The sequence below is a fragment of the Mobula birostris genome, chromosome 6 (genome assembly GCF_030028105.1).
Source record: "Mobula birostris isolate sMobBir1 chromosome 6, sMobBir1.hap1, whole genome shotgun sequence".
Taxonomy (NCBI): domain Eukaryota; kingdom Metazoa; phylum Chordata; class Chondrichthyes; order Myliobatiformes; family Myliobatidae; genus Mobula; species Mobula birostris.
The window spans coordinates 98,562,253-98,588,747 of NC_092375.1; the positions used below are offsets into that span (position 1 = coordinate 98,562,253).

Here is a 26,495-nt window from a genome sequence, read left to right on the forward strand (position 1 = left end):
ACATCTGGGAGATTGCTCGTGTCTTCCCTAGTGAAGACAGATCCAAAGAACTTATTAAATTCATCTGCCATTTCTCTGTTTCCCATAACAATTTCTCCCAATTCATTCTTTAAGGGCCCAACACTGTTCTTATCTATCTTCCTTCTCTTCACATACCTAAAAAACTTTTGCTATCCTCCTTTATATTCCTAGCTAGCTTGCATTCATACCTCATTTTTTCTCCCTGTATTGCCTTTTTAGTTAAGTTCTGTTGCTCCTTAAAAATTTCCCAATCATCCGTCGTCCACTCACCTTAGCTCTGTTATACTTCTTTTTTAATGCTATGCTATCTCTGACTTCCTTTGTCAACCACTGTGGCCACTTTCCCCCCTTTGAATCCTTCCTTCTCCGGGGGATGAACTGATTTTGCACCTTGTGCATTATTCCCAAGAATACCGGCCATTGCTGTTCCACTGTCTTTTCTGCTAGGATATCTGACCAGTCAACTTTGGCCAGCTCCTCCCTCATGGCTCCATAGTCTCCTTTGTTCAACTGCAATACTGACACTTCTGATCTGCCCTTACCCCTCTCAGCTTGCAGATAAAAACTTATCATATTATGGTCACTACCTCCTAATGGCTCCTTTACTTCAAGATCACTTATCAAATCCTGTTCATTGAACAACACTAAATCCAGAATAGCCTTATCCCTGGTTGGCTCTCATACAAGCTGCTCCAAAAATGCATCCTGTAGGCACTCTACAAACTCCCTATCTTGGGGTCCAGTACCAACCTGATTTTCCCAGTTCACCTGCACGTTGAAATCCCCCATAACTACTGTGACATTTCCTTTGCCACATGCCATTGTTAACTCCCTATTCAACTTGCACTCAATATCCATGCTACTGTTTGGGGGCCTGTAGATAACACCTATTAGGGTCTTTTTGCCCTTACTGTTCCTCAGTTCTATCCACACTGACTCTACTTCTCCTGATTCTATGCCCCCCCCTTGCAAGGGACTGAATCTCATTCCTCACCAACAGGACCACCCCACCCCCTCTGCCCACCTTTCTGTCCCTTCGATAGTACGTATACTCTTGTACATTCAATTCCCAGGTCTGATCCCCTTGCAGCCATGTCTCCGTTATACCAACAACATCATAGTTACACATTCGCACCTGAGCTTCAAGCTCATCCGCCTTATTACTGACACTTCGTGCATTCAGATATAGAATTTTTAACCTATTTCTCCTCTCTCTGTTTAAATCACTGCCTATTGTGCATAACCCAGCTCCCCGAACTCTCACCAGGCTATACACCCCTTGAATTTTGTTGTCCTTCTTAAATTTATTTACTCTTTCTGCACATTTAACTCCATGCTCCGTCAGAACATCCCTCTGCACATGTATCCTCATCATTCGTTCCGCCTCACTATTCTCTACTTCACACTTAATATTCCAGAACCGTGTAATCCCCACCTGTCCTTTATACTTCATCTCGCTATACTCTCTCACATTCTGGATCCCTGCCCCCTGCAAATTTAGTTTAAACCCCCCCCCAAGTGGCACCAGCAAACTTTCCTGCAAGAATGTTAGTACCCCTCCAGTTTTGGTGTAAACCGTCCCGTCGGAACAGATCCCACATTCCCTGGAACAAAGCCCAATTATCTAAAAACCTGAAGCCCTCCCCCCTGCACCACCCTCTCAGCCACGTATTGATCAGTATAATCCTTCTGTTTCTCGCCTCATTTGCACGTAGCACATGTAGCAATCCTGAGATAGTTACCCTGGAGGTCCTGCCCTTCAGCTTCACACCTAATTCCCTGAACTCACTACGCAGGACCCCCTCACTCTTCTTACCCATGTCGTTGGTCCCTACATGGACCACAACATCTGGATTCTTGCCCTCCATCTCGAGAATAACCTGCACTCGATCTGAGATGTCCCGGAACCCGGCACCAGGGAGGCAACATACCATCCGAGACTCCCTATCTCCCCCACAAAATCTCCTATCTGCCCCCCAACTATAGAATCCCCTATCACTACCGCTGTCCTCTCTTCCCTCCTCCCCTTCTGTGTCGAGGGTCCAACCTCAGTGCCAGAGACAGGACCACTGCAACTTGTTCCTGGTAGGTCATCCCCACCAACTTTATCCAAAACGGTATACTTATTGTTGATGGGAATGGCCACAGGGGTGCTCTGCTCTCTCTGCCTGCTCCCCCTCCAACTCCTGACAGTCACCCAGTTGCCTACCTCCCGATAACTCTTTATCTATCTCTGTCTCTGCCTCCCGAATGATCCGTAGTTCATCCAGCTCCAGCTCCAATTCCCTAGCTTGCTCTGATAGGAGCTGCAGCTGGATGCACCTTCTGCAGGTGTGGTCATCAGGGACAACTGCATTGACCCTGACCTCCCACATACTGCATACGGAGCACACCACTGCTCTAACTATCTCCCCCATTACCTGATCCCAGATTAATCAGAATAAATGAAAAAGTACCTACCGACCTTACCTTTTTTTCCTCAGCAAGCACGTACTCAGCCTCACTGATTTCTCTCACCGAAGACCCCCTTACGCCGAAGCCCACTGAGCCAAAGCCCAGCACTCTGCTCCCGCACACTCTGCTGCCCGCACCTGAAAGTGGGCCTCTTTTTAAACTCCACGCTCGCCGCTGACGTCACCTGCGTCTGCGCAGTTTTACCTCCCTCCTCAGGTAATGCCTAGGTAGTCCCGATCTTCCTCGGCCTACTGATAATGGCTGATCCTCCTGATATCAAGGTCTGGTTAAGAAGGAGGTGCATAGCAGATATAGGCAGGAAGGAACAAATGAGGTACTTGAGGAGTATAAGAAATGCAAGAGAACACTTAAGAAGGAAATCAGAAAGGCTGAAAGAAGGCATTAAGTTTCTCTAGCAAACAAGATGAAGAAGAACCCAAGGGCTTCAATAGATATATTAAGAGCAAAAGGATAGCAAGGGACAAAATTAGTCTTCTGGAACAGAGTGGTCATCTATGCGTAGCCCCCTGGTAAGCCTCAGGCTCGCTCAGCTCGCTTTCATCTAGGGGGAGTAGCCTTCTGCCCCGCCAAACTGGGTAATCAAGTTTCTGTAGATGCTGTGTGATGTACCATATGCAATTAAATGATTACACTTTATAGATCTTACTGGAACTATGTGATTAATAAAGATCCAATATAAAAGGAAAGTAAAAAGTGCTAAACCACCTCGTGCACAACCATTGGAGCTCAATTAACGGAGTCTTCTGTCCACCATTCGATCCCCTCCAACCTCCTCGACCTGCCGCCTGGGACCAACCACGGCGCTTGATCAGACGCTCCACACGAGTCTGTCTTCATCTCCTCTCCTTGCCGAAGACCCTGGGCCTCGGATTCCTGCTCAGGGTCCATCCTGTCACCCAGCTTACAGCATCGCATCTCCTCTCTCTGTCCCCATTGCACCTTCTGCCCCAAAGCCCACGAAAACAATAGCTTACAGACACACAAAAAAGAAAAACATCTATCCCAATTGGTTAGCAAATGAATACAATTCTCGTAATTAACCCAAATAAGCTGCTAGAGAGAGAACCACTGTCTCAGCAGTTAACATCACAGAGAAGCCATTTTATTTTTAACATAACAAAGAAGCCATTTCATTAGCCTTAGCAATAACATAAAAGCAGAAACCCCTTACATATGCATGGTACCAAAAGAGATGGGGGAGATCTTCAATTGATTTTTTGCATCTGTATTTACTCAGGAGTCTATAGAAATGAGGTAAAATAGCAGTGAGGTCATGGACCATATACAGATTACAGAAGGGGAGGTGTCTGCTATCTTGAGGTAAAATAGGATGGATAAATCTCCAAGTCTTGATAAGGTGTTCCCTCGGGCCTTGAGGGAGGCAAGTGCAGAAACTGCAGGGGCCCTGGCAGAGATATTTAAAACATCCTTCGCCATGGGTGAGGTGCCGGAGGTTTGGAGGGTAGCCATTGTTTAAGAAAGTCTTGTAGAATAAGTACATAAATTACAGGCTGGTGATCCTTATATCAGTAGTGGGTAAGTAATGGAAGGTATTCTAAGGGACTGGATATGTAAGTATTTGGTCAGCCAGGGACCAATAGTCAAACTGGCTTTCTGTATGATAGGTCGTGTTTAACTAATTTAATAGAGTTTTTCTATAAAAAGCTCTAAAACTCTATAAAAAAAAGAAGTTACCAGGAGATTTGACGAAGGCAAAGCAGTGGATGTAGGCTACATGGACTTCAGTGGGGCCTTTGTTGAGATCACTCCTGAGAGGGGTCCAAGAGGATTCAGTAGCTTGGCATTCAGGATAAGGTACCAAATTGGATTAGACAGTCGCTTTGCGGGAGAAGCCAGAGAATGATAGCAGATTGTTGCCTTCATAAATCAAAGTACAGAGCACAGGAGTTGGGAGGTTACATTGAAATTGTATAAGATGCTGGTGAGGCCTAATTTGGAGTATTGTGTCCAATTCTGCTCACCTACCTACAGGATAGATATTGATAAGATTGAAAGAGTGCAGAGAAAATTTACAAGGATGTTGCCAGGACTTGAATAATAAGGGGGACTTTATTCCCTAAAGCAGCGGTCCCCAACCACTGGGCCACAAAGCATGTGCTATCGGGCCGCGAGGAAACCCTTCCTCATCCCCTGTCTCGTCCACTGTTGAGCTTGAACGCATGCAAGGTCATTACCCACGCGTCATCTATGTCACTGCGGGAAGGAGATCAACTCCTCGAGCTTGCAAATGACGGTGGACTGAAAAGCATGTTTGATATAACATCTCTGCCGGCATTCTGGATCAAAATCAAGGCTAAATATCCTGAGATAGCCACGAAAGCACTGAAAATGTTGCTTCAATTTCCAACATATCTCTGCAATGAATGCAACGAAAACTAAGCTGCGGAATAGACTGGACATAAGGAACCCCCTTCGAGTATCGCTGTCTCCCATTACCCCTCGATGGGACAGTCTCGTTGCAGGGAAACAAGCCCAGGGCTCCCACTGATTCAGCGATATTGGTGTGTTGCAATGATTTTATATGCTCATATGGGGAAAATATGTGCTGTGTGTTTAATATCCAAATGTTACTTAAAATGTTATGATGCTATTGACTGATAAGTGACTTATATAACCATTATAACAATTACAGCATGGAAACAGGCCATCTTTACCCTTCTAGTCCGTGCTGAACGCTACTATCACCTAGTCCCACCGACCTGCACTCAGCCCATAACCCTCCATTCCTTTCCTGTCCATATACCTATCCAATTTTTCTTTAAATGATAATATCGAACCTGCCTCTACCACTTCTACTGGAGGTTCGTTCAACTCTTACTTCAAGCTCCCCTGTCCTCCTCTGATAATTGACTTATCACTATATTCATGCAAGGAAAATATGTGCTGTGTGTTTAATATTAAATTCGTTAGATAAACTCTTTTAGAAATGAAATTGAGTGTATTAGCCACTTATCACCTATATTCCGGTCGTGATTAATACCCCCCCCCGAAGAGAATCGCCAAAAACGATTTGCAGAAAAAAATTGGCAAGCCACGCATGCGCACTAGTGCCCGCGCAAGGCTTCATGGTCATTGTAGTCTTTCTCTGGGTAAACACAATGTATTTGACTGCTACTCTTGTCCGTTGGCAACCCTACCCCCCACCTTTCCTCCCCCCCCCCCGGTCGGCCAGTCCGCAAGAATATTGTCAATATTAAACCGGTCCGCAGTGCAAAAAAGGTTGGGGACCCCTGCCCTAGAGTGTAGGAGGATGAAAGGAGATTTGATAGAGGTTGCATGAGACTAGAACTAGAGGTCATGGGTTAGGTGTAAAAGGTGAAATGTTTAGGGTGAAAGATGCAATGTTTAAAGGGAACACGAGTGGGAACTTCTTCACTTAGAAGGTACTGAGAGTGTGGAATAAGCTGCTTCGGAAGTGCTGGATGCAAATTTAAGAGAAATTTGGATAGAAGAGGTATGGTCCGGGTGCAGTCAATGGGACTAAGCAGATTAATAGTTCAGCATGGACTAGGACTTGTTTCTGTGCTGCAGTGTTCTATTACTCTATGATATATCAGCTTACGAATGTGAATGTAGCCAGTCCTCTGTTAAGAGTATAGAATTCTCTCCCTTTTGATCCAACCTCCAATCCTCACCCTCCACTGTTCCTGCTAACCTTTGCACTTTGATTCTCTTTGGGATTAGATATTGTGATAAGATACCCATGCTCCCCATGCAGCATGGACATTGATAACGAACAGAAGGAATAGAATTTGGGCCCTCCTGCCTGATCTGTAATTCAATAAGATCATGTTTGATCTTTTATCGCAGCTCCATTTATCCATAATGTTGGATTCTTTTAATATCCAAAATTCTATCAATTAGGACAATACCACTGAAAATATAAATAAATGATGCTAAATAGATTGTGAAAGAGCTATACAGCAGAGTGAAAAATCAATTCTTTTTATATCAAGCTAGACCAAGACAGCACATACAAGTCTAATATGCAAATATAGGATGAGTACCCCTTATCCGAAAATCAAAAAATCCAAAAACTTATGAGATTTTTTGGAGCACTGACATGACATAACAAATGAAAAATTTGTTGTTGTATTTTCCCAATGCTGCTGTGTTGCTTTTGTTACCCTACACTCATTGTATTTCACTACGTTAATGATATGTAATAATTTTTATTGTTAAGTACATATGTACGATGAAAAAACAAAAAGTTGCTGGAAACACTCAACAGATTAGGCAGCGCTATTGGAATAAAATTGATTTAATGTTTCAGGTCAAAGACCCTTTATCAGGTCACTGAGTACTTCCAATGCCTTTGTGTTTTCATTACAAAGCAACCTTAGATAAATTTAGAGTGTACACAAAACCAAAAAAGCACATTAAACAAGTTCACTTAACCACGTAGGGTTATAATATTATGTAACAACAGAGAACTTGCTTTAATAAAAAGAGGCAGGAATGGAACTAAATATTCTGGGATACAAAGTGTCCATAAAAGATGAACTGATAGGTGAGAGCACATTAAGAAGAATGCAAGAATGCAGCAGTGCTGAAAGGAGATGGTGGAACAGCACAATCTATTTAAACAATATTAGACACAAGTAAAATTCTTGGCTTATTTTCTGCTATTCTTTTTCCTCATCTGTTTGCATCTAATACCCACACTCCAGCCTGCTTCCCACTTTCACTCCTCTGCCACCTCCAACTGGATCAATCTGCCCATCATCCTTCACCACTCCTCAGCCCAATTATCATCTCCTGTCTCATCATTGCTTCTCTTCTACTCTCTATACCAGCTATCTGCACTCTCTGTGGTGATGAAAGGTTAACAATCCCTTCCCCACCCACAGATGCTGCTCAATCCGCTAAGTTCTGTCAGCAGTTTGCTTTTTGTTTAGTCTCATCTCAACAGCTTATACTCAAGGAGATTCCACATATGCCATATTCAACATTTAATGTTAGATATATAATTTGGCACTGATTAAGATATTGTACAATTAGAAGTTTGGTTCGCCTGCCTTAACATTTTAGTCCATGCTCTAATAAGTATAAGGTTCGTCCATTGTCATCAATGAAGACCTCAACACCATTAGTACTTTTTATGAGGTCGAGTTGCGAGCTCGACACTCAATCCGGCATGGATGGAAAGCATGCCCGGATGCAGCTCGACTGGATTCGAACTTGGGAACCTTCACTCCTGCAGTCCAGAGCTGATGTCACTGCGCCACCAGTGATGGTGTTTCTTATGATGGTGTCGAGACTAGCGCTTGATTTGGATTTAAGTGAAGGAGAGTTGCGCAGCGTCAGCCTCACTCTCTCTTCCCGATTCCCATCTGGATCCAATGGCAAGACAAGTGTCGAGATGGCTGGAGATGGGACTAGGCGCAGTGGATGACCAGGATGTCTTTTGTGTCTTGTCCTGCTCTATATGTTCCACGACGCTTGCAGAGACCGCCTTCTTGACCATTGGAACTTCCATTGGTCTTGTCCGCTCAATCTGTCGGAGTCTGCCTTCACATGCTGGGATAGGCAACTCCTTATCTCACCAAGGGTTTGAGACCCACCGGCTACGCTCACCTGGTTTAGCCAGCTTGTCGAAGCCGTTGCCCGGGGTGTGGCCGCTGTCACATGCAAACAGCTACGGGGAGCCACAGGTGAGAGCTGAGTTCCAGGTGGGGACCAGAGGTGGACAAACCGCCCTGAGAAGGACGAGACATATTCCCCCACCAGAGGTGCTACCCCCCCTGACACCCCATACACCCCCCCATGCTCTAATACAGATATGGGAACTGCACAATGTTCAGCGCATTTGAATATTCTTTTAGTTGGCAAGATGTCATGTTCATTAAGGAGATGGCATGGTCAGTACCATCTCCATTAGTATACCATTATATAAAAAGTAAAGGCATCCGTTAGTTTTGCGAGACCATGCATCTGCACCTGGAAAGTCTTCACTCTCCAGGGCACAGGCCTGGGCAAAGTTGTATGAAAGTCTGGCAGTTGCCCATGCTGCAAGTCTCCCCTCTCCACGACACTGATGTTGTCCAAGGGAAGGGCAAGGGCCGACACAGCTTGGCACCGGTGTCGTCGCAGAGCACTCTGTGGTTAAGTGCCTTGCTCAAGGACACAACACGCTGCCTCGGCTGGGGCTCGAACTCACGACCTTCAGGTCGCCAGTCAAATGCCTTAACCACTTGGCCACATGATGACACAATACCATTGTACATTTTCACAGTATAGACACACAAAAGATTCCTGATACTGAAATCTGGAGCAAAAAAAACTCCCAGAGGAACTCAGATGGTCTGACAACATCTGTAAAGAGAAATGGAGAGTCAACATTTCAAATCAAGACCCTTCAGGACCAAAAAAGGTGAAGAGAATCAGTGAAACAAGAGCTGTCATTCAAATTTCCAATTTTGCAGGTATTTTCAGTTTAAAGGATTAACCATGTTACAATAATGATGCACCTTGCCTCTTCCTTAATACCACCAGTGCAAAAAGGAGCATAAATCAAATTACAAGTCATGAAGAATTTGCTCTGCACACAAGCAGTTTGGAATTCATTTGGATTTAGAGTTGAGAGTTGAATGCTGATCATGTTACTTGATGCCATTGGAAACTGAGGTGATTTTCACGCATACCCCACTTGAATGATGAATGCTAATGATGTATCCAAAACACTTCACTTACCCAAACAACCAATATTTCCATCCAGCCCAATGTAATTGAGATCTGAATCAGCTGCTTGTTTGTCCTGTGCATCTTCTTGACTCCAGTCCTGCTGGGCAAAAATATCCTTCTGCCGGAAGGCAGCATAAGAATCAAAGTTGATTTTTGCATCCATGCACATTACTAGAAGCAAAAAGCAGCAATGGTTAAAACTACATCCATCACTAATATAGCAATAGCCCAGCAAATGTTCAGTTCTTAAAAATTGCTTGCATAATTGTCAATGAACTAGGTCTATGCCAGCTGATAAAAGGTCAAGTAACAGGAAACAGTTTACTCTTAAAGCAGCAGTTAAAACTGAGCTCACAAAATAGCATCACCATTTCAGTCTCAGTGAGTAATTTTGTACAGTGTGCAAATTTAACAGCTCACAATAAAATCAACTACAACTTTTTCCTGATGACAACTGAACAACAAAATTATTTGACCAAGATGTTTAAATAAAGAAAATTCACTGAATGGTTTGTTTCCTTAACTACAAATATCTGTAATTTTTCCAATAACTAATGAGAAACATTCCATTATAATGTGCTGATGGCTACAATAAACATGCTTGGTATAAATATGCCTAGAAGAAATTAATTGAACAAGTATCAATCACAGAATTTATAATAAAGGGTAATATCAAAACTAGGATTATTACCACTGTCTGTATAACGTGAAGTTTGTTGTTCTGTGGCAGCCAAACAACGTAAAGACATAAAAATTACTATAAATCTATAAGGTGGAGCTTAGGAGGGATAACGGCACCTAACGGTGACTCCTTTGCTTGCATCTTCAGAAACAGCTCTATTTCCACCTTTTAGTATCTTTATTTTTCCCTTTCAGGGTTCTTTTGAAGACCCTGACCTGGAGTTACACACAGGCTTCGGTTAATTGTGGGAAAGGGACCCATTCTCAGGGTTCCACAACTGGCCGTTATTCAACATGCCAAGGGTTTGGCCTGAAAGTCTCAATCGTGTTCAGAAGCCTAAGATCTCAGGGCTCTGGAGACGGGCAGATTGAGGGTCGGTGTCACGGCAGGAGACTCGTGTGTCGTCGGGGAGGCCGGAAAATCTCTCACTACGGGCCCGAAGACCCGAAGTCTTTGTGATCTTCAGACACAGACCTCGAATAAAGCAACAAAATGGACTTTTAACAGTATAAACCAGTGTTGTTAAAGTTGTTATGTCTCCTACTTGTTATGAAAATGGGGGACACCTCCCTCTCCCTTGCCAGGGAGAGAGAGAACCTGTGGTTTGTCTAATGTCTGATGAAATGCAAAGCCTTAGGAGTGACTTTGGTCTGTGTCTTTGCTATTGCTTGGCACACGCTTGGGCTCGGTGATGGTACCGATGTGCTTTTTTTTGTTGGTGGGGGGAGGGGGGACGGTTGCTTGCTGCTGCTTATGCGCGGGAGGGGGGAACTGGGAGGTGACTTTGAGGTTCTCACATTTAACTGTCGTTCCTTCTTTGGGGCACTTCTCTGTTTTCATGGATGTTTGCAAAGAAAAAGCATTTCAGGATGTATATTGTATACATTTCTCTGACATTAAATTCGACCTTTGAACCTTCAAAATCACCAGATAGAAAGAAGTCACAAAACAGAGGAATAACCAGAGAGTGTACATGGACTGTTCAGAAATCTGACGGTGGAGGGGAAGATGTTCCTTAATCATTGAGTGGTTACAGCTCAGGTACCTCCTCCTAAATGACAGAAACAAGCAGAGTGCTTGCCCAAGATAGTGAGGATAAAGATCAAGACAAATAGCTACATCTTCGTCAATATAGCTTATCCTGTTGAACATGAAGGGAAAAAAGTTGGTTTAAAGAAAATACTGTAAGTTGAATTGGAGGTATTTACTTCACTTCATGAAAACAAAGCAAATAAATAGGTGCAATCAATACTTTCTTAGGAGTTTTGGTTTGTCACCAAATCCTATAAAAACTTAAATAGATGTACTATTGAATGTGTCCTGACTGATTGCATCATGGTCTGATCACAGTAATTCAATGCAGAGGAACGCAAGAAGCTGCAGAGAGTAGTAGACTTGCCCCAATACATCATGGTATTGCATGTTCTTGCATCCCTCCCAGCATTGGTAGTACCTACAAGAGGCACTACTGTCTGGGACCAGAGGACACAATCTCAGAATAGTAGGATGTCCCTTTAGAACAGAGACAAAGAGGTATTTATTTAGCCACAGGGTGGTGAAGTAGTGGAATTCATTGCCACAGAAGGCTGGAGGGCAAGTTATTGGGTATATTTAAAGTGGTGGTTGATAGGTTTTTCATTTGTAAGGGCATCAAAGGTTGCAACAAGGTAGGGTTGTGAGGGATAATAAAACAGCCATGATGGAATGGCAGATGGGCCAAATGGGCTAAATCTGCTCCCAAATCTTATGGTCTATGGTCTAAGACGGCAACATCAATCGTCAAAGACCCCAAGTATCTGGACAATGCCAACTTCCGCAGCTGCAATTGCACAGGAAGTAGAGAAGTTCCACACCACAGGTTCAAGCACACCTACTTCCTTTCAAACACTCAGTTCTTAAACCCACTGGCAAAAGTTGAGCAACACTATGCCTTGGATCACTTTGCACTGATGGATTTTGGAGTTTAAGTCCAAGGTTCTTTTAGAAGTCAGGAAAGAGGCACAAAACTTGTTTCATGATCATTTTATTAAGAGTTGATAGAACAAAGGGAAGGTGAAACAAACAGGGACAGATGTCCACTACTGGAGAGAAATTAAACATACCACCTAGCATAAAACAGCTACTTTTATACTAGAGAAATAAGAAAAATCCCATTCTAAATTTATAGATAAAAATTATCCAATTAGATAATATTTATTCAATACTGCAGCAAAAATCAACCATGAGAAAACACTTATTCACTTAATGCAAAACAAAGAAGCTTCCAGAATTATATTTTGTATTACAACTAGAACCGTGTTAACTGTTCTGTGCATGCAATAGCCACAAGGAATCATAGTAAGCAGTTACTTATATTTAATTATTTAAAATACAAGCAGATAATTAATTGTTAAACTGCAAAGAAAACAACAATAAAGATCTAATCCTAGAATTAAACAGATGGATCAAACACTAAAATGTCTTATTTTTGTTCTATGTTCTTTCTTGTAAAATTGTGTGTTATGCTATATTGGAGGGGTTGTGACTGTCATGTGACAGCACTGCCCATTACCTGCTCGAAAGACATGACAATAAAGGTTTGAACCCTCCTCACCCATCAATGCACACCTAACCATTGGTTCTTTTAATTAGCCTTGTACTTGCCCTCGGGCAATTGGTCTTTGTAATCAGCTTAACTCTGCTGGCACCGCGCCAATGGCCTTCCTGTGAATTACCTGGGTGGGACCCTCCAGCCCTGCTGCGCTATAAAGGGTGCCACGTGTACTGGACCCTTTCTCTCTTTGCCATCTGAGAGATCACCCTGCTTCACTCCAGGCTGAGAACCGTGGAACAGCACTGGATAAATTATTCTCCAGTCGTTCCAATCTCGGCCTGAAACGTTGACTGTATCTCTTCCTATAGATGCTGCCTGGCCTGCTGCGTTCACCAGCAATTTTTATGTGTGTTGCTTGAAATTCCAGCATCTGCAGATTTCCTCGTGTTTGCGTGGAGAAATTATTGGTAAGTTATGCATTGAATAGGGTTGGGAGTGTTGGTTATTGTCTCTAAAGGCAGAGAGCTGTGCCTGCACAGAGTCAAGGGTTGGCAGGTATCATATTGACTTTTCCCTTGGTTGTGTGTGTGTGTGTGTGTGTGTGTGTGTGTGTGTGTGTGTGCGCGCGCGCGCGCGTGTACTTTGTTCCCACTTGACTTTCCCACTTTCGGTATTAATTGTCTGTGTGTTTAATTGCTGATCTGACTACTGTAAATTGTGTGCGTGTGCTTGTTGCTTCTGTTGCCATTTTCTCATGCTTGCCTTCTGTAAATAAAGTCCTTTACTACCAAGGCTGTGTGTCCAGAATCCTCGCCTTTGAGACCCTACCAAATCTGTTTCCTCACTTACAATTGGCGCTGCGAGCAGGGTCTCAAGGTTCTTGGCTGGACACAGGCATGGGAAAATGCTCTGGGACAGGAGCAAAACAGCCCATGCAGGCACCGATGATAGGATTCCCAGGTGCACCGACGAGAGAGAGGAATTTGAGCGCTTGGCCAGCCTACTGGCGGACCATGGTAAACCGGTGGACTGGTCTGAGCAGTTGGACCCACATGGCGAGAAACTGAGGCACCACATGGTCTCCCTCCTTAAGAAGTTGGGGTTCTCCAAAGCCAAAGGGAGTCAAAGGGGTGCCTTTTGGCTGTTCGTGTCCCTCCTGAGAGCCAGGTTAGGGTTTCTGGCCAGATCCAGCAGTTATGCAACCAGAAGGACAGTGAGTTAGAAGAGCTCCAGCAGCGCTGCTCCACGCAGCAGGAGGCAGTACAAGCTGCCCAGACTCGAGCCAACGATCTCAAGGTCAGGGGGACTGAAGTCGCCTGCAGGCTAATACAGCTGCAGCAGGCGTGGGCAGCCCGCCAGTCTGGCTGGCAGCCAGGCCCAAAAATTCGAGACCTGGTCTAGTGCGGTGACAAGCTGGACACGTGGCTGGGGGACGGGGATATATGGCTAAACAGTGACAAGGATGGGATGCCCGAGGAGCCTAGGCCCAACAACCCCCTGCGCACCCGAACTCCTGCATGCTCCACCCATCACCACACGGTCCCAGGTCCACGCAGAGAGGAGGGGGAATGAGGATGATCAAGTCGCAGAGAGACATGCCCGTGGTCCCTCCGAGACCACCGAGACCCGGGATTTCTTCCCAAGGGAGCTGGCGGATCGGTACCGCCAATGGCTGGGTGAGCACCTGGCCGCGTGGCTGCTCCAACTGTGGGATGAGGGGGCCACCAACTTGAGCCTCTCTCATCAAGAGGCGAGTGCCCTGGGGAGCATCTCTAACCAACAAAGCATCAACAATGCCCTACGGGCGTCACTGCCAGAGATCTGGGAAGGCACTACCTTGTGGGATCGGGTGGTGACTGCAGTGAGGGTCCGATACCCCACCCTCCTGAAGTGGGATCTACACGGGTGCCCGCAGTGGGGTACGGTCAGTGAGGGCACCTGGGTTGTTAGACAGTGGGCGCTGGTCAATGGCATCTACCAGGGAGCCTGCAACCGTAATTTTTTAGAAAACACCTGGGTGACCGCTGCCCTAGCGAGATATCTGGTCACCACCGCGTGCCCCGATTTAAAGTCAGTGATCCTGCCCCTCATGGCACCAGCTAACGGGAGGACCATGTGGGATGCCATCACCCTCCTGGAAGGGCTTGAATATATGCAGCGAGGGGCATTCACCAATGTCCTTAGGGCAGAGGCGAGGGTTGGAAACACAATCCCTCCCCGCTTTATTCACAGGCAGCTGCACATGGACCTGGTGCATGCAGGGGTGGGCTGCGACAGCATACTCAACCCTGACCTCTACGCCCTTTGTGGGGGGAAAACAGGCCAGGGAAAAACCAACGCCTGCCCTAGGATTAAGCTCGACACAGGGGGCACCCCCAACCTCCGGACCATGCAGCCAGCCCACACTGACACGAACTCGCCCTCTGCTCCCTCCCCCACCCGAAACTGTCTCTCCTACCATCAAGGCAGAGCTCAGAGAGCTGCTGAGACAGGAAATGTCCCAACTTCACCAGCAGGACAATTCACCCATCTGTAACTGTCAGTACAGAGTGCCAGGGGGACACCAAGACATTACTGAGGCCATCCAAGCCCTAATGCAGGAGGGTGTCATTAGACCTTCAACAGTCCCGTCTGGCCCATCCGCAAAAAGGATGGGTCGTGGTGCATGACGGTGGACTACCGACACTTAAACAAGGCAGCCTCCCCCCTTGCTACCGCAGTACCCGACATGGTCGCCCTTGTAGAAGACATTGCGAGAACCCCAGATAAGCCCTGGCAGGTATGATATTGTGGCCATCACTGAGATGTGGCTAAAGGATGCATGTCTCTGGGACCTGAACGTCCAAGGATACACGGTGTATCGGAAGGATAGGAAGGTAGGCAGAGGGGGAGGCGTGGCTTTATATTAAATCATTAGAAAGAGGTGATATAGGATCAGAAGGTGCAGAATCTTTATGGGTTCAGCTAAGAAATCGCAGGGGTAAAAGGACCCTGATGGCAGTTATTTATAGGCCTCCAAACAGCTGCAGTGATGGGGACTACAAATTACAACAGGAAATAGAAAAGGTTTGTCAGAAGGGCAGTGTTATGATAATTGTGGGGGATTTTAACATGCGAGTGGATTGGGAAAATCAGGTCGGCACTGGATCTCAAGAGAGAGAATTTGTAAAATGTCTGCGAGATGGCTTTTTAGAACAGCTTGTTGTTGAGCCCACTAGGGGATCGGCTGTAATGGATTGGGTATTGTGGAATGAACCAGAGGTGATTAGAGAGATTGCAGTGAAGGAACCCTTGGGAGGCAGTGATCATAACATGATTGAGTTCACTGTGAAATTTGAAAAAGAGAAGCCGAAATCTGATGTGTCGGTATTTCAGTGGAGTAAAGGAAATTACAGTGGCATGAGAGAGGAACTGGCCAAAGTTGACTGGAAAGGGACACTGGCGGGAAAGGTGGCACAGCAGCAGTGGCTGGAGTTTATGTGAGAAGTGAGGAAGGTGCAAGACAGGTATATTCCAAAAAAGAAGAAATTTTCGAATGGAAAAAGGATGCAACCGTGGTTGACAAGAGAAGTCAAAGCCAAAGTTAAAGCAAAGGAGAGGGCATACAAGGACGCAAAAATTAGTGGGAAGTCAGAGGATTGGGAAGTTTTTAAAAACTTACAAAAGGAAACTAAGAAGGTCATTAAGAAGGAAAAGATGAACTATGAAAGGAAGCTAGCAAATAATATCAAAGAGGATACTAAAAGCTTTTTCAAGTATATAAAGAATAAAAGACAGGTGAGAGTAGATATAGGACTGATAGAAAATGATGCTGGAGAAATTGTAATCGGAGATAAGGAGATGGCAGAGGAACTGAACGAGTATTTTGCATCAGTCTTCACTGAGGAAGACATCAGCAGTATACCGGACACTCAAGGGTGGCAGGGAAGAGAAGTGTGTGCAGTCACAATTACGACAGAGAAAGTACTCAGGAAGCTGAATAGACTACAGGTAGATAAATCTCCCGGACTAGATGGAATGCACCCTTGTGTTCTGAAGGAAGTAGCTGTGGAGATTGCGGAGGCATTAGCAATGATCTTTCAAAAGTCGATAGATTCTGGCATGGTTCCAGAGGACTGGAAGAATGCAAATATCACTCCACTATTTAAAAAGGGGGCTAGGAAGCAAAAAGGAAATTATAGACCCGTTAGCTTGACATCGGTGGTTGGGAAGTTTATGGAGTCGACTGTCTAGGATGAGGTTACAGAGTACCTGGAGGCATATGACAAGATAGGCAGAACTCAGCATGGATTTCTTAAAGGAAAATCCTGCCTGGCAAACCTATTACAATTTTTTGAGGAAATTACCAGTAGGCTAGACAAGGGAGATGCAGTGGATGTTGTATATTTGGATTTTCAGAAGGCCTTTGACAAGGTGCCACACATGAGGCTACTTAACAAGATAAGAGCCCATGGAATTACGGGAAAGTTACATACGTGGATAGAGCGTTGGCTGATTGGCAGGAAGCAGAGAGTGGAAATAAAGGGATCCTATTCTGGTTGGCTGCCAGCTACCAGTAGGGTTCCACAGGGGTCCGTTTTGGGGCGACTTTCTTTTACATTGTACATCAATGATCTGGATTACGGAATAGATGGCTTTGTGGCTAAGTTTACTGACGATACGAAGGTAGGTGGAGGGGCCGGTAGTGCTGAGGAAACGGACAGTCTGCAGAGAGACTTGGACAGATTGGAAGAATTGGCAAAGAAGTGGCAAATGAAATACAATGTTGGAAAGTGTATGGTTATGCACTTTGGTAGAAGAAATAAACGGGCAGACTATTATTTAAATGGGGAAAGGATTCAAAGTTCTGAGATGCAACGGGACTTGGGAGTCCTCGTACAGGATACCCTTAAGGTTAACCTCCAGGTTGAGTCGGTGGTGAAGAAGGCGAATGCAATGTTGGCATTCATTTCTAGAGGAATAGAGTATAGGAGCAGGGATGTGGTGTTGAGGCTCTATAAGGCGCTGGTGAGACCTCACTTGGAGTACTGTGGGCAGTTTTGGTCTCCTTATTTAAGAAAGGATGTACTGATGTTGGAGAGGGTACAGAGAAGATTCACTAGAATGATTCTGCTCTTGGACTATATTCCTTGGAGTCTAGAAGAATGAGGGGAGACCTCATAGAAACATTTCGAACGTTGAAAGGCATGGACAGAGTGGATGTGGCAAAGTTGTTTTCCACGATAGGGGAGTCCAGTACAAGAGAGCATGACTTAAGGATTGAAGGGCGCCCATTCAGAACAGAAATGCGAAGAAATTTTTTTAGTCAGAGGTTGGTGAATCTATGGAATTTGTTGCCACAGGCAGCAGTGGAGGCCAAGTCATTGGGTGTATTTAAGGCAGAGATTGATAGGTATCTGAGTAGCCAGGGCATCAAAGGTTATGGTGAGAAGGCGGGGGAGTGGGACTAAATGGAAGAATGGATCAGCTCATGATAAAATAGCGGAGCAGACTCGATGGGCCGAATGGCTGACTTCTGCTCCTTTGTCTTATGGTCTTATGGTATGTAGTAGTGGACTTGGCCAATGCAGTTTTCTCCATTCCCCTCCATCAAGCTTGCCAGGAGCAATTTGCATTTACATGGGATGGGAGACAATACACTTTCTGTCACTTACCCAAGGGCAATGTCCACAGTCCAACAATTTGCCACGGCCTAATTTCTCCACCGCTGTTCCACGGTTCTCAGTCTGGAGTGAAGCAGGGTATTCCCTTGCATGGCAAAGAGAGAAAGGGTCCAGCACACGTGGCACCCCTTATAGTGCAGCAGGGCTGGAGGGTCCCACTCAGGTAATTCACAGGAAGGCCATTGGCTCGGTGCCAGCAGAGTTAAGCTGATTACAAAGGCCAATTGCCCAAGGCCAAGTATAAACCATATAACCCTATAACAATTACAGCACAGAAACAGGCCATCTCAGCCCTTCTAGTCCGTGCCGAACTCTTACTCTCACCTAGTCCCACCAACCTGCACTCAGCCCATAACCCTCCATTCCTTTCCTGTCTATATATCTATCCAATTTAACTTTAAACGACAACGTCGAACCTGCCTCAACCACTTCTGCTGGAAGCTCATTCCACACAGCTACCACTCTCTGAGTAAAGAAGTTCCCCCTCATGTTACCCCTAAACTTTTGCCCTTTAACTCTCAACTCATGTCCTCTAGTTTGAATCTTCCCCATTCTCAATGGAAAAAGCCTATCCACTTCAACTCTATCAATCCCCCTCGTAATTTTAAACACCTCCATCAAGTCCCCCCTCAACCTTCTACGCTCCAAAGAATAAACACCTAACTTAGAAACCATAGAAAAACTACAGCACAGGAACAGGCCTTTTGGCCCTTCTTGGCTGTGCCGAACCATTTTCTGCCTCGTCCCACTGACCTGCACACGGACCATATCCCTCCATATACCTCCCATCCATGTATCTGTCCAATTTATTCTTAAATGTTAAAAAAGAACCCGCACTTACGACCTCGTCTGACAGCTCATTCCACACTCCCACTACTCTCTGTGTGAAGAAGTCCCCCCTAATGTTCCCTTTAAACTTTTCACCCTTCACCCTTAACCCATGTCCTCTGGTTTTTTTCTCCCCTTGCCTCAGTAGAAAATGCCTACTTGCATTCACTCTATTTATACCCATCGTAATTTTATATACCTCTATCAAACCTCCCCTCATTCTTCTACACTCCAGGGAATACAGTCCTAACCTATTCAACCCTTCTCTGTAACTGAGTTTTTCAAGTCCCGGCAACATCCTTGTAAACCTTCTCTGCACTCTTTCAACCTTATTAATATCCTTCCTGTAATTTGGTGACTTGTTCAACTTTCTCTCTAACTTAGGAGATGAAACCCAGGCAACATTTTAGTAAACCTCCTCTATGCTCTCTCAATTTTATTTGGCAACTTTCCTATAATTCGGTGACCAATACTCAATACACAATACTCCAAATTTGGCCTTACCAATGCCCTATACAATTTCAACATTACATCCCAACTCCTACACTCAATGCTCTGATTAATAAATGCCAGCAAACCAAAAGCTTTCTTCACCACCCTATCCGCATGAGATTCCACCTTCAGGGAACTATGCACCATTATTCCTAGATCCCTCTGTTCTACAGCATTCTTCAATGCCCTACCATTTACCATGTATGTCCTATTTTGATTAGTCCTACCAAAATGTAGCACCTCACATTTTTCAGCATTAAACTCCATCTGCCATCTTTCAGCCCACTCTTCTAACTGTCCTAAATCTCTCTGCAAGCTTTGGAAACCTACCTCATCATCCACAACGCCACCTATCTTAGTATCATCTGAATACTTACTAATCCAATTTACCACCCCATCATCCAGATCATTAATATATATGACAAACAACATTAGACCCAGTACAGATCCCTGAGGCACACCGCTACACACCGTCCTCCAATCTGACACACAGTTATCCACCACTACTCTCTGGCGTCTCCCATCTAGCCACTGCTGAATCCATTTTACTACTTCCATATTAATGCCTAACGATTGAAACTTCCTAACTAACCTTCTGTGTGGAACCTTGTCAAAGGCCTTACTGAAGTCCATATAGACAACATTCACCGCTTTACCCTCGTCAACTTTCTTAGTAACCTCATCAAAAAATTCAATAAGATTTGTCAAACATGACCTTCCACGCACAAATCCATGTTGACTGCTCCTAATCAGACCCTGTCTATCCAGATAATTATATATACAAGGCTAATTAAAGGGGCCAATGGTTCAGTGTGCATTGATGGGCGAGGAAGGGTCAAACCTTTATTGGCATGTCTTTCGAGCAGGTAATGAGCAGTGCTATCATGTGACAGTCACGACCCCTCCAATACATAATTTGTGCTGTTTCTTCTGAATGCTGCTTACATGAAGCTATGTGTGTGTGGTGTCTATTTACATGTCTATTCATGTACAGTGGCACGCAGAAGTGTGGGCACCCTGGTCAAAATTTCTGTTACTGTGAATAGTTAAGTGAGTAGAAGATGAACTGATCTCCTAAAGTCATAAAGTTAAAGATGAAACATGCTTTTCAACATTTCAAGCAAGATTAGTGTATTATTTTTGTTTTGTACAATTTTAGAGTGGAAAAAAAGGAAAAGAGCCCCATGCAAAAGTTTGGGCACCCCAAGAGATTAGAGCTCTCAGATAACTTTTACCAAGGTCTCAAACCTTAATTAGCTTGTTAGGGCTATGGCTTGTTAGGAAAGGCCATGTGATGCAAATTTCAAAGCTTTATAAATACCTTGACTCCTCAAACCTTGTCCCAACAATCAGCAGCCATGGGCTCCTCTAAGCAGCTGCCTAGCACTCTGAGAATTAAAATAAATGATGCCCACAAAGCAGGAGAAGGCTATAAGAAGATAGCAAAGCGTTTTCAGGTAGCTGTTTCCTCAGTTTGTAATATAATTAAGAAACGGCAGTTAACAGGAACGGTGGAGGTCAAGTTGAGGTCTGGAAGATCAAGAAAATTTTCCGAGAGAACTGCTTGTAGGATTGCTAGAAAGGCAAATCAAAACCCCCGTTTGACTGCAAAAGACCTTCAGAAAGATTTCTGGAGTAGTGGTGCACTGTTCTACTGTGCAGCGACACCTACACAAATATGACCTTCATGGAAGAGTCATCAGAAGGAAACCTTTCCTGCATCCTCACCACAAAATTCAGCAACAGAAGTTTGCGAAGGAACATCTAAACAAGCCTGATGCATTTTGAAAACAAATCCTGTGGACTGATGAAGTTAAAATAGAACTTTTTGACCATAATGAGCAAAGGTATGTTTGGAGAAAAAAGGGTGCAGAATTTCATGAAAAGAACCCCTCTCCAACTGTTAAGCACGGGGGTGGATCGATCATACTTTGGGCTTGTGTTGCAGCCAGTGGCATGGAGAACATTTCACTAGTAGAGGGAAGAATGAAATCAATTAAATACCAGCAAATCCTGGAAGCAAACATCACACCGTCTGTAAAAAAGCTGAAGATGAAAAGAGGATGGCTTCTACAACAGGATAATGATCCTAAACACACCTCAAAATCCACAATGGAGTACCTCAAGAGACGCAAGCTGAAGGTTTTGTCATGGCCCTCACAGTCCCCCGCCCTAAACATCTTCGAAAATCTGTGGATAGACCTCAAAAGAGCAGTGCATGCAAGACGGCCCAAGAATCTCACAGAACTAGAAGCCTTTTGCAAGGAAGAATGGGTGAAAATCTCCCAAACAAGAAATGAAAGACTCTTAGCTGGCGACAGAAAGCATTTACAAGCTGTGATACTTGCCAAAGGGGGTGTTAATAAGTAATGCCATGCAGGGTGCCCAAACTTTTGCTTCGGGCCCTTTCCTTTTTTTGTTATTTCGAAACTGTAAAAGATGGAAATAAAAAAGTAATCTTGCTTAAAATATTAAAGAAATGTGTCATCTGTAACTTTCTGCCTTTTGGAAATCAGGTCATCTTTTACTCGCTTAGCTATTCACAGTAACAGAAATTTTGACCGGGTGCCCAAACATCTGCATGCCACTGTATACAACAACAAACTCACCCTTGACTTTGAGATATCCTCCAAAATATAAATAGTGGGGAAGAAAACTTACGATATAAAATTGGGGACAGTGAAATCTATTTGAAAGAAAGTTTACAACTAAGGAAATAGCACTGATAATCTTAGCCTTTGAAGGCAAACTGTTTATGTCGGAAGCTGGCACATGCATCTATGTAACAAAATAATGATGAAGAAACATGGTACACAAGAACAGCAAGGTCAACAGGAATTGATTATGCCAATGATCACTCGATCACATGAGCAGATAGTGGGGGGGGGTAAAGAGCAGACAATATAAATATCAATACTACAATGAACTGCAATTGATGTAAAAAATGTTATTTGACTCAATCTTAGAAACCTCTGTACAGGTAATTTTGCAATAAAGCAATAGTTTTCAGGAACCACACATTATAGAAAGTCACATCAAAGCAGAACAAGTTGTAACTGCCTTCAAAGCACAGATTTAAGCAGGTTTTACTGGTTATGGAGACAGAGACAGAGCCAAGTTAAGATAGCACTAAACAACGACCCCTTTGTTTGCATCTTCGGAAACAGCTCTATTTCCATCTTTAATATCTTTATTTTTCTCTTTCAGGGTTCCTTTCAAGACCCTGACCTGGAGTTACACGCTGACTTCGGTTCTTTGCGGGAATGGGACCAGTTTTCGGGGTTTCAGGACCGGCCATTGTTTGGCATGCCAGCCTGAGAAGTCTAAGATCTCGGGGCTCTGGAGATGGGCAGATCAAGAGTCGGTGTCACAGCAGGAGACCCATGTGTCGTCAGGGGAGCCAGAAGATCTACTGCTGTGGGCCCGAACACCCAGGATCTTTGCGATCTTCAAGCACAGAGCTTGAAAAAAGCGACGTAATGGACTTTTTAACATCGTAAACCAGTGAGTTGTTTGTTATGTCTCCCTGCTCGCCGAGAAAATGGAGACACCTCCCTCTCCCTTACTAAGGAGAGAGAGAGAAAGAATCTGTGGTATGTCGAATGCCGGATGAAACACGAAGTCTTTGGGGTACCTGTAAGTCTATGTCTTTGCTATTGCTTTGCTGACGCTTGAGTGCTCGGTGGCGGTGTTGATACTTGCTTTTCTTTTGCCGGTGGGGTGAGGGGGGATTGTCGCTCGCTGCCACTTAAGCACAGGAGGGGGAAGCTGGGGGAGACTTTGGGGTTCTCAAGTTTAACTGTCGTTCATTCTTTGGGGCACCTCTGTTTTCGTGGATGCTTGCGAAGAAAAAGCATTTCAGGATGTATATTGTATACATTTCTTTGACATTAAATTGGACCTTTGAACCTTTACGATATAATAAGACCTGTGTAATGCAAGTACTGTTCCCTAATACATCAGTCGCTCATAGCACTTGCAATACAGAAACATGCTATACCCAAACTACATGCACATAACAAAGATACTGATTGAAATTGCAATAGTTTAAATGTTTTGAAAGTTGAAGTGATATGCAAATATCAGCAATATATTGATTTAGTTTGTATTAGGTATAATACCCAACCTGCATAACATTGTGTGTTTAAGGAACCCATACCATTTGGTTGTGTTGTAAATTGCATAATAGGACTTCAAGAGACAGTCAGTAACACTGTTCCTGCACAAGTTCAACAGTACTTACTTAACGTAGATCAAAATGCATAAATGCTGGAATTACTAGCAGAAGGCAATAAGGAACTGCATTCCTGATGTAAGTAAGGATAAAGTTCAGGAAATCTTACGATATCAATTCTTCTAAGATTCATAATTGCTTACAAATGTGCCAAGGCACTATTTTGCATTTGAAAACCCCAGAAAATCAAAGCATGAAATTTCAGCTTTCTCTGCTACTACGTCGACTCAGGTCGAGGGGGCCGGTGTCGGGCACAATGACGGACTCTCCACTTCTCCCTCTCCCTCATCAGAGCGTTCAGTTCATCTACATTAGCCACGCCGCTGTCTTCTAGGAGCGTGTTGACCATAGTCTTGGGAGGGCACCCAGGGTTCATCCTCCCGTGCTTGGGCTCCCATATGATGACTAGGCTGGTAGGTAGCTCGCAGTGGCGTAGACAGTGACCCGCTAGTTGCAGTCTTCTCGCCTCGATTTTAGTGGTGAGCATCGGTAGGTTGTTATAGTGCTCGACGTTTGTCATGTGCTGTTGCCAACTCACGTCAAGAGCCATCTGGAGCATTCATGTATAGCAACCATCTAGAGACTTTCGCATAGTCTTGGTGAGTGTCCACATCTTGCATCCGTACGTGAGAATGGACTCTATGACTGCTATGAAAATCCTCTTTTTAAGCCCTCTGGTCAGGTTCAGCTTCCAGATTTCCTTCATGTCGTTCATAGCCCTCCACGCCAGCGCCTTCTGTATCTTTATGTCCTTCTCCGAACTCATCATTCTTGACCCAAGGTACTTGTAGTCAAAGACTTTCTTAATGGTATCATTCTCTACAGTCTTGAGAGTACCTTCGTCGCAGTTAAACACCATGTACTCTGTCTTTTTAGCGTTTAGGTGAAGTCCAACTTTATTGCACTCAATTTCCACTTCTGTCAGTAACTGCTGTGCTTCCTCCATCTGGTCAGAGAGCAGGACCATGTCATCTGCAAAATCAAGATCTGTGAGCGTAACAGGTCTGACCCTTTTGGCTCACCCTGGTTTTATGGTAAAATCAAGCTTGTCATGATCTTTGGTAGCTGATCTTTGATCAAGCTACCAAAGTTCAGCTTTCTCAGTTCCCTGCAACTTTTTCCAAACCCCATTTATCCTCACCAAAGCACTAATGAGGTATTTTCAACTTTTAACTTGAAAATGCTGAAATTTAAGAGCAAAGACCTTTTTGCATGAAATCATAAAGGCAAGCATTATTAAGTTAAAATAGAAGCAACCAGAGTACATTACCAATTCCAGAGGCATCCTCCACCATAGGATTTATCTCTACCATGCTGGCATCATATTTACCAAATATCTCATATAATTTGATCATAGTCTCTGCTGCATCTTCTATAACATCAGGAGGAAATCCCATTTTCTTTGCAAGCTAAAAAGATTACATTTCAAAAAGGGAAATTTACTAAAGTTGTAAAACTTCTACAGAAATCTAAACAGCAAGATACAAGTACCTCAGGCTACTAAGGCCAGCATCTCACCTAAGTTTGTAGTTCACACAGTCAATATTTCATTTTATTATGCACATGGAAATTATTCAATAAGAGCTGAAAGCTGACTAGTTCAGAAAAACAACCAAGCAAATAGTTTATTTTGGCTTAGAAATCTGTAATGACACATGATGGAATTTCATACGAAATACAGGATTATTCAAATGTGTGATGTTGCATTAGGCATGTGAAGATACCCACTCACATATAAGTAGTCCATGATAACGAGCTCCTCATGCAGATACAGGCCCTCAAATATTCAAACCTTACTTCCACAAAATGTAAAGAAGACAAACTCAAGGCTAGTGCTAGGATGCATACAGGAATCCTTCAAAAATGTACTCACTACTGAAGCCCTTAGTCAGGACCTCTTGCCACATACAACAATGAATCTAGGGTAATGTGAATGGCACATCCCCACCAAATATGAAAATGGATACAACCCCATCTCCAAACTTCAAACATTGCCCCTCCCCCAACCTTCCCCACAGCCACCAAGCCTTTTCCATCCCCATGCCATCATCCCCTCATCTAAACAATTCTGAACCATGTCATAGCTACTTTATACAATCTCTCAGACAAAAGCCTCACAAAAATGATCATACTGCATCATTTAATGTACCCTGAGCAAACTAACTGCTGATGGAACTCTTGTGGAGGGGAAAATCCAAATGAAGAACTTCAACCTGAAAAATCAACTGTCCATTTCCCTCCACAAATACCACCTGACCTCCTGAGTTCTTCCTGCAGCTTGTTTTACATCTCCAAATCCCAGGATATGCACTCTTGTTTCTCCATTTAACATAGCTATCCAGGTGCTGAAATACCCTTCTGTCTTGTTGTAAGAGACGTTAAATAAAATAGGCATAAAGACACCAATTAGTCCAGGAATGAGCAAGATGTCTCTTCGTGCCAAGACCAACATTTCTCTTTGAACTAATGGGAGACTCTTTTAACTAATGGAGATGGGGTTGTTATTAATGAATATGATATAGTTGGGATCACAGAGACACGGCTCCAGGGTGACCATGGATGGGAGCTCAACATTCAGGGATATTCAATTCAGGAGGGATAGACATGAAAGAAAAGGAGGTGGGGTGGCATTGCTGGTTAGAGAGGAGATTAACGCAATAGAAAGGAAGGACATTAGCCAGGAGGATGTGGAATCGATATGGGTAGGGCTGCATAACACTAAGGGGCAGAAAACGCTGGTGGGAGTTGTGTACAGGCCACCTAACAGTAGTAGTGAGGTTGGGGATGGTATTAAACAGGAATTTAGAAATGCGTGCAATAAAGGAACAGCAGTTATAATGGGTGACTTCAATCTACATATAG

The 26,495-nt window shown here is 44.1% G+C and overlaps 1 protein-coding gene across 3 annotated transcripts in view; it reads right to left on the bottom strand.

The window, feature by feature from the left end:
• LOC140199223 (succinate--CoA ligase [ADP-forming] subunit beta, mitochondrial-like) overlaps positions 1-26,495 on the bottom strand; it is a 202,105-nt gene that overhangs the window by 73,330 nt on the left and 102,280 nt on the right. For 2 of the 3 annotated variants that reach the window (XM_072260920.1, XM_072260918.1), the window contains exons 6-7: positions 24,904-25,042; positions 9,211-9,372 (exon numbers count right to left, since the gene is read on the bottom strand). In XM_072260920.1, coding sequence (XP_072117021.1) covers positions 9,211-9,372; positions 24,904-25,042 — 301 coding nt within the window. Of the gene's footprint in view, positions 1-9,210; positions 9,373-23,753; positions 24,606-24,903; positions 25,043-26,495 lie in introns of those variants that run through there. The other variant, XM_072260919.1, reaches the window with a different exon arrangement.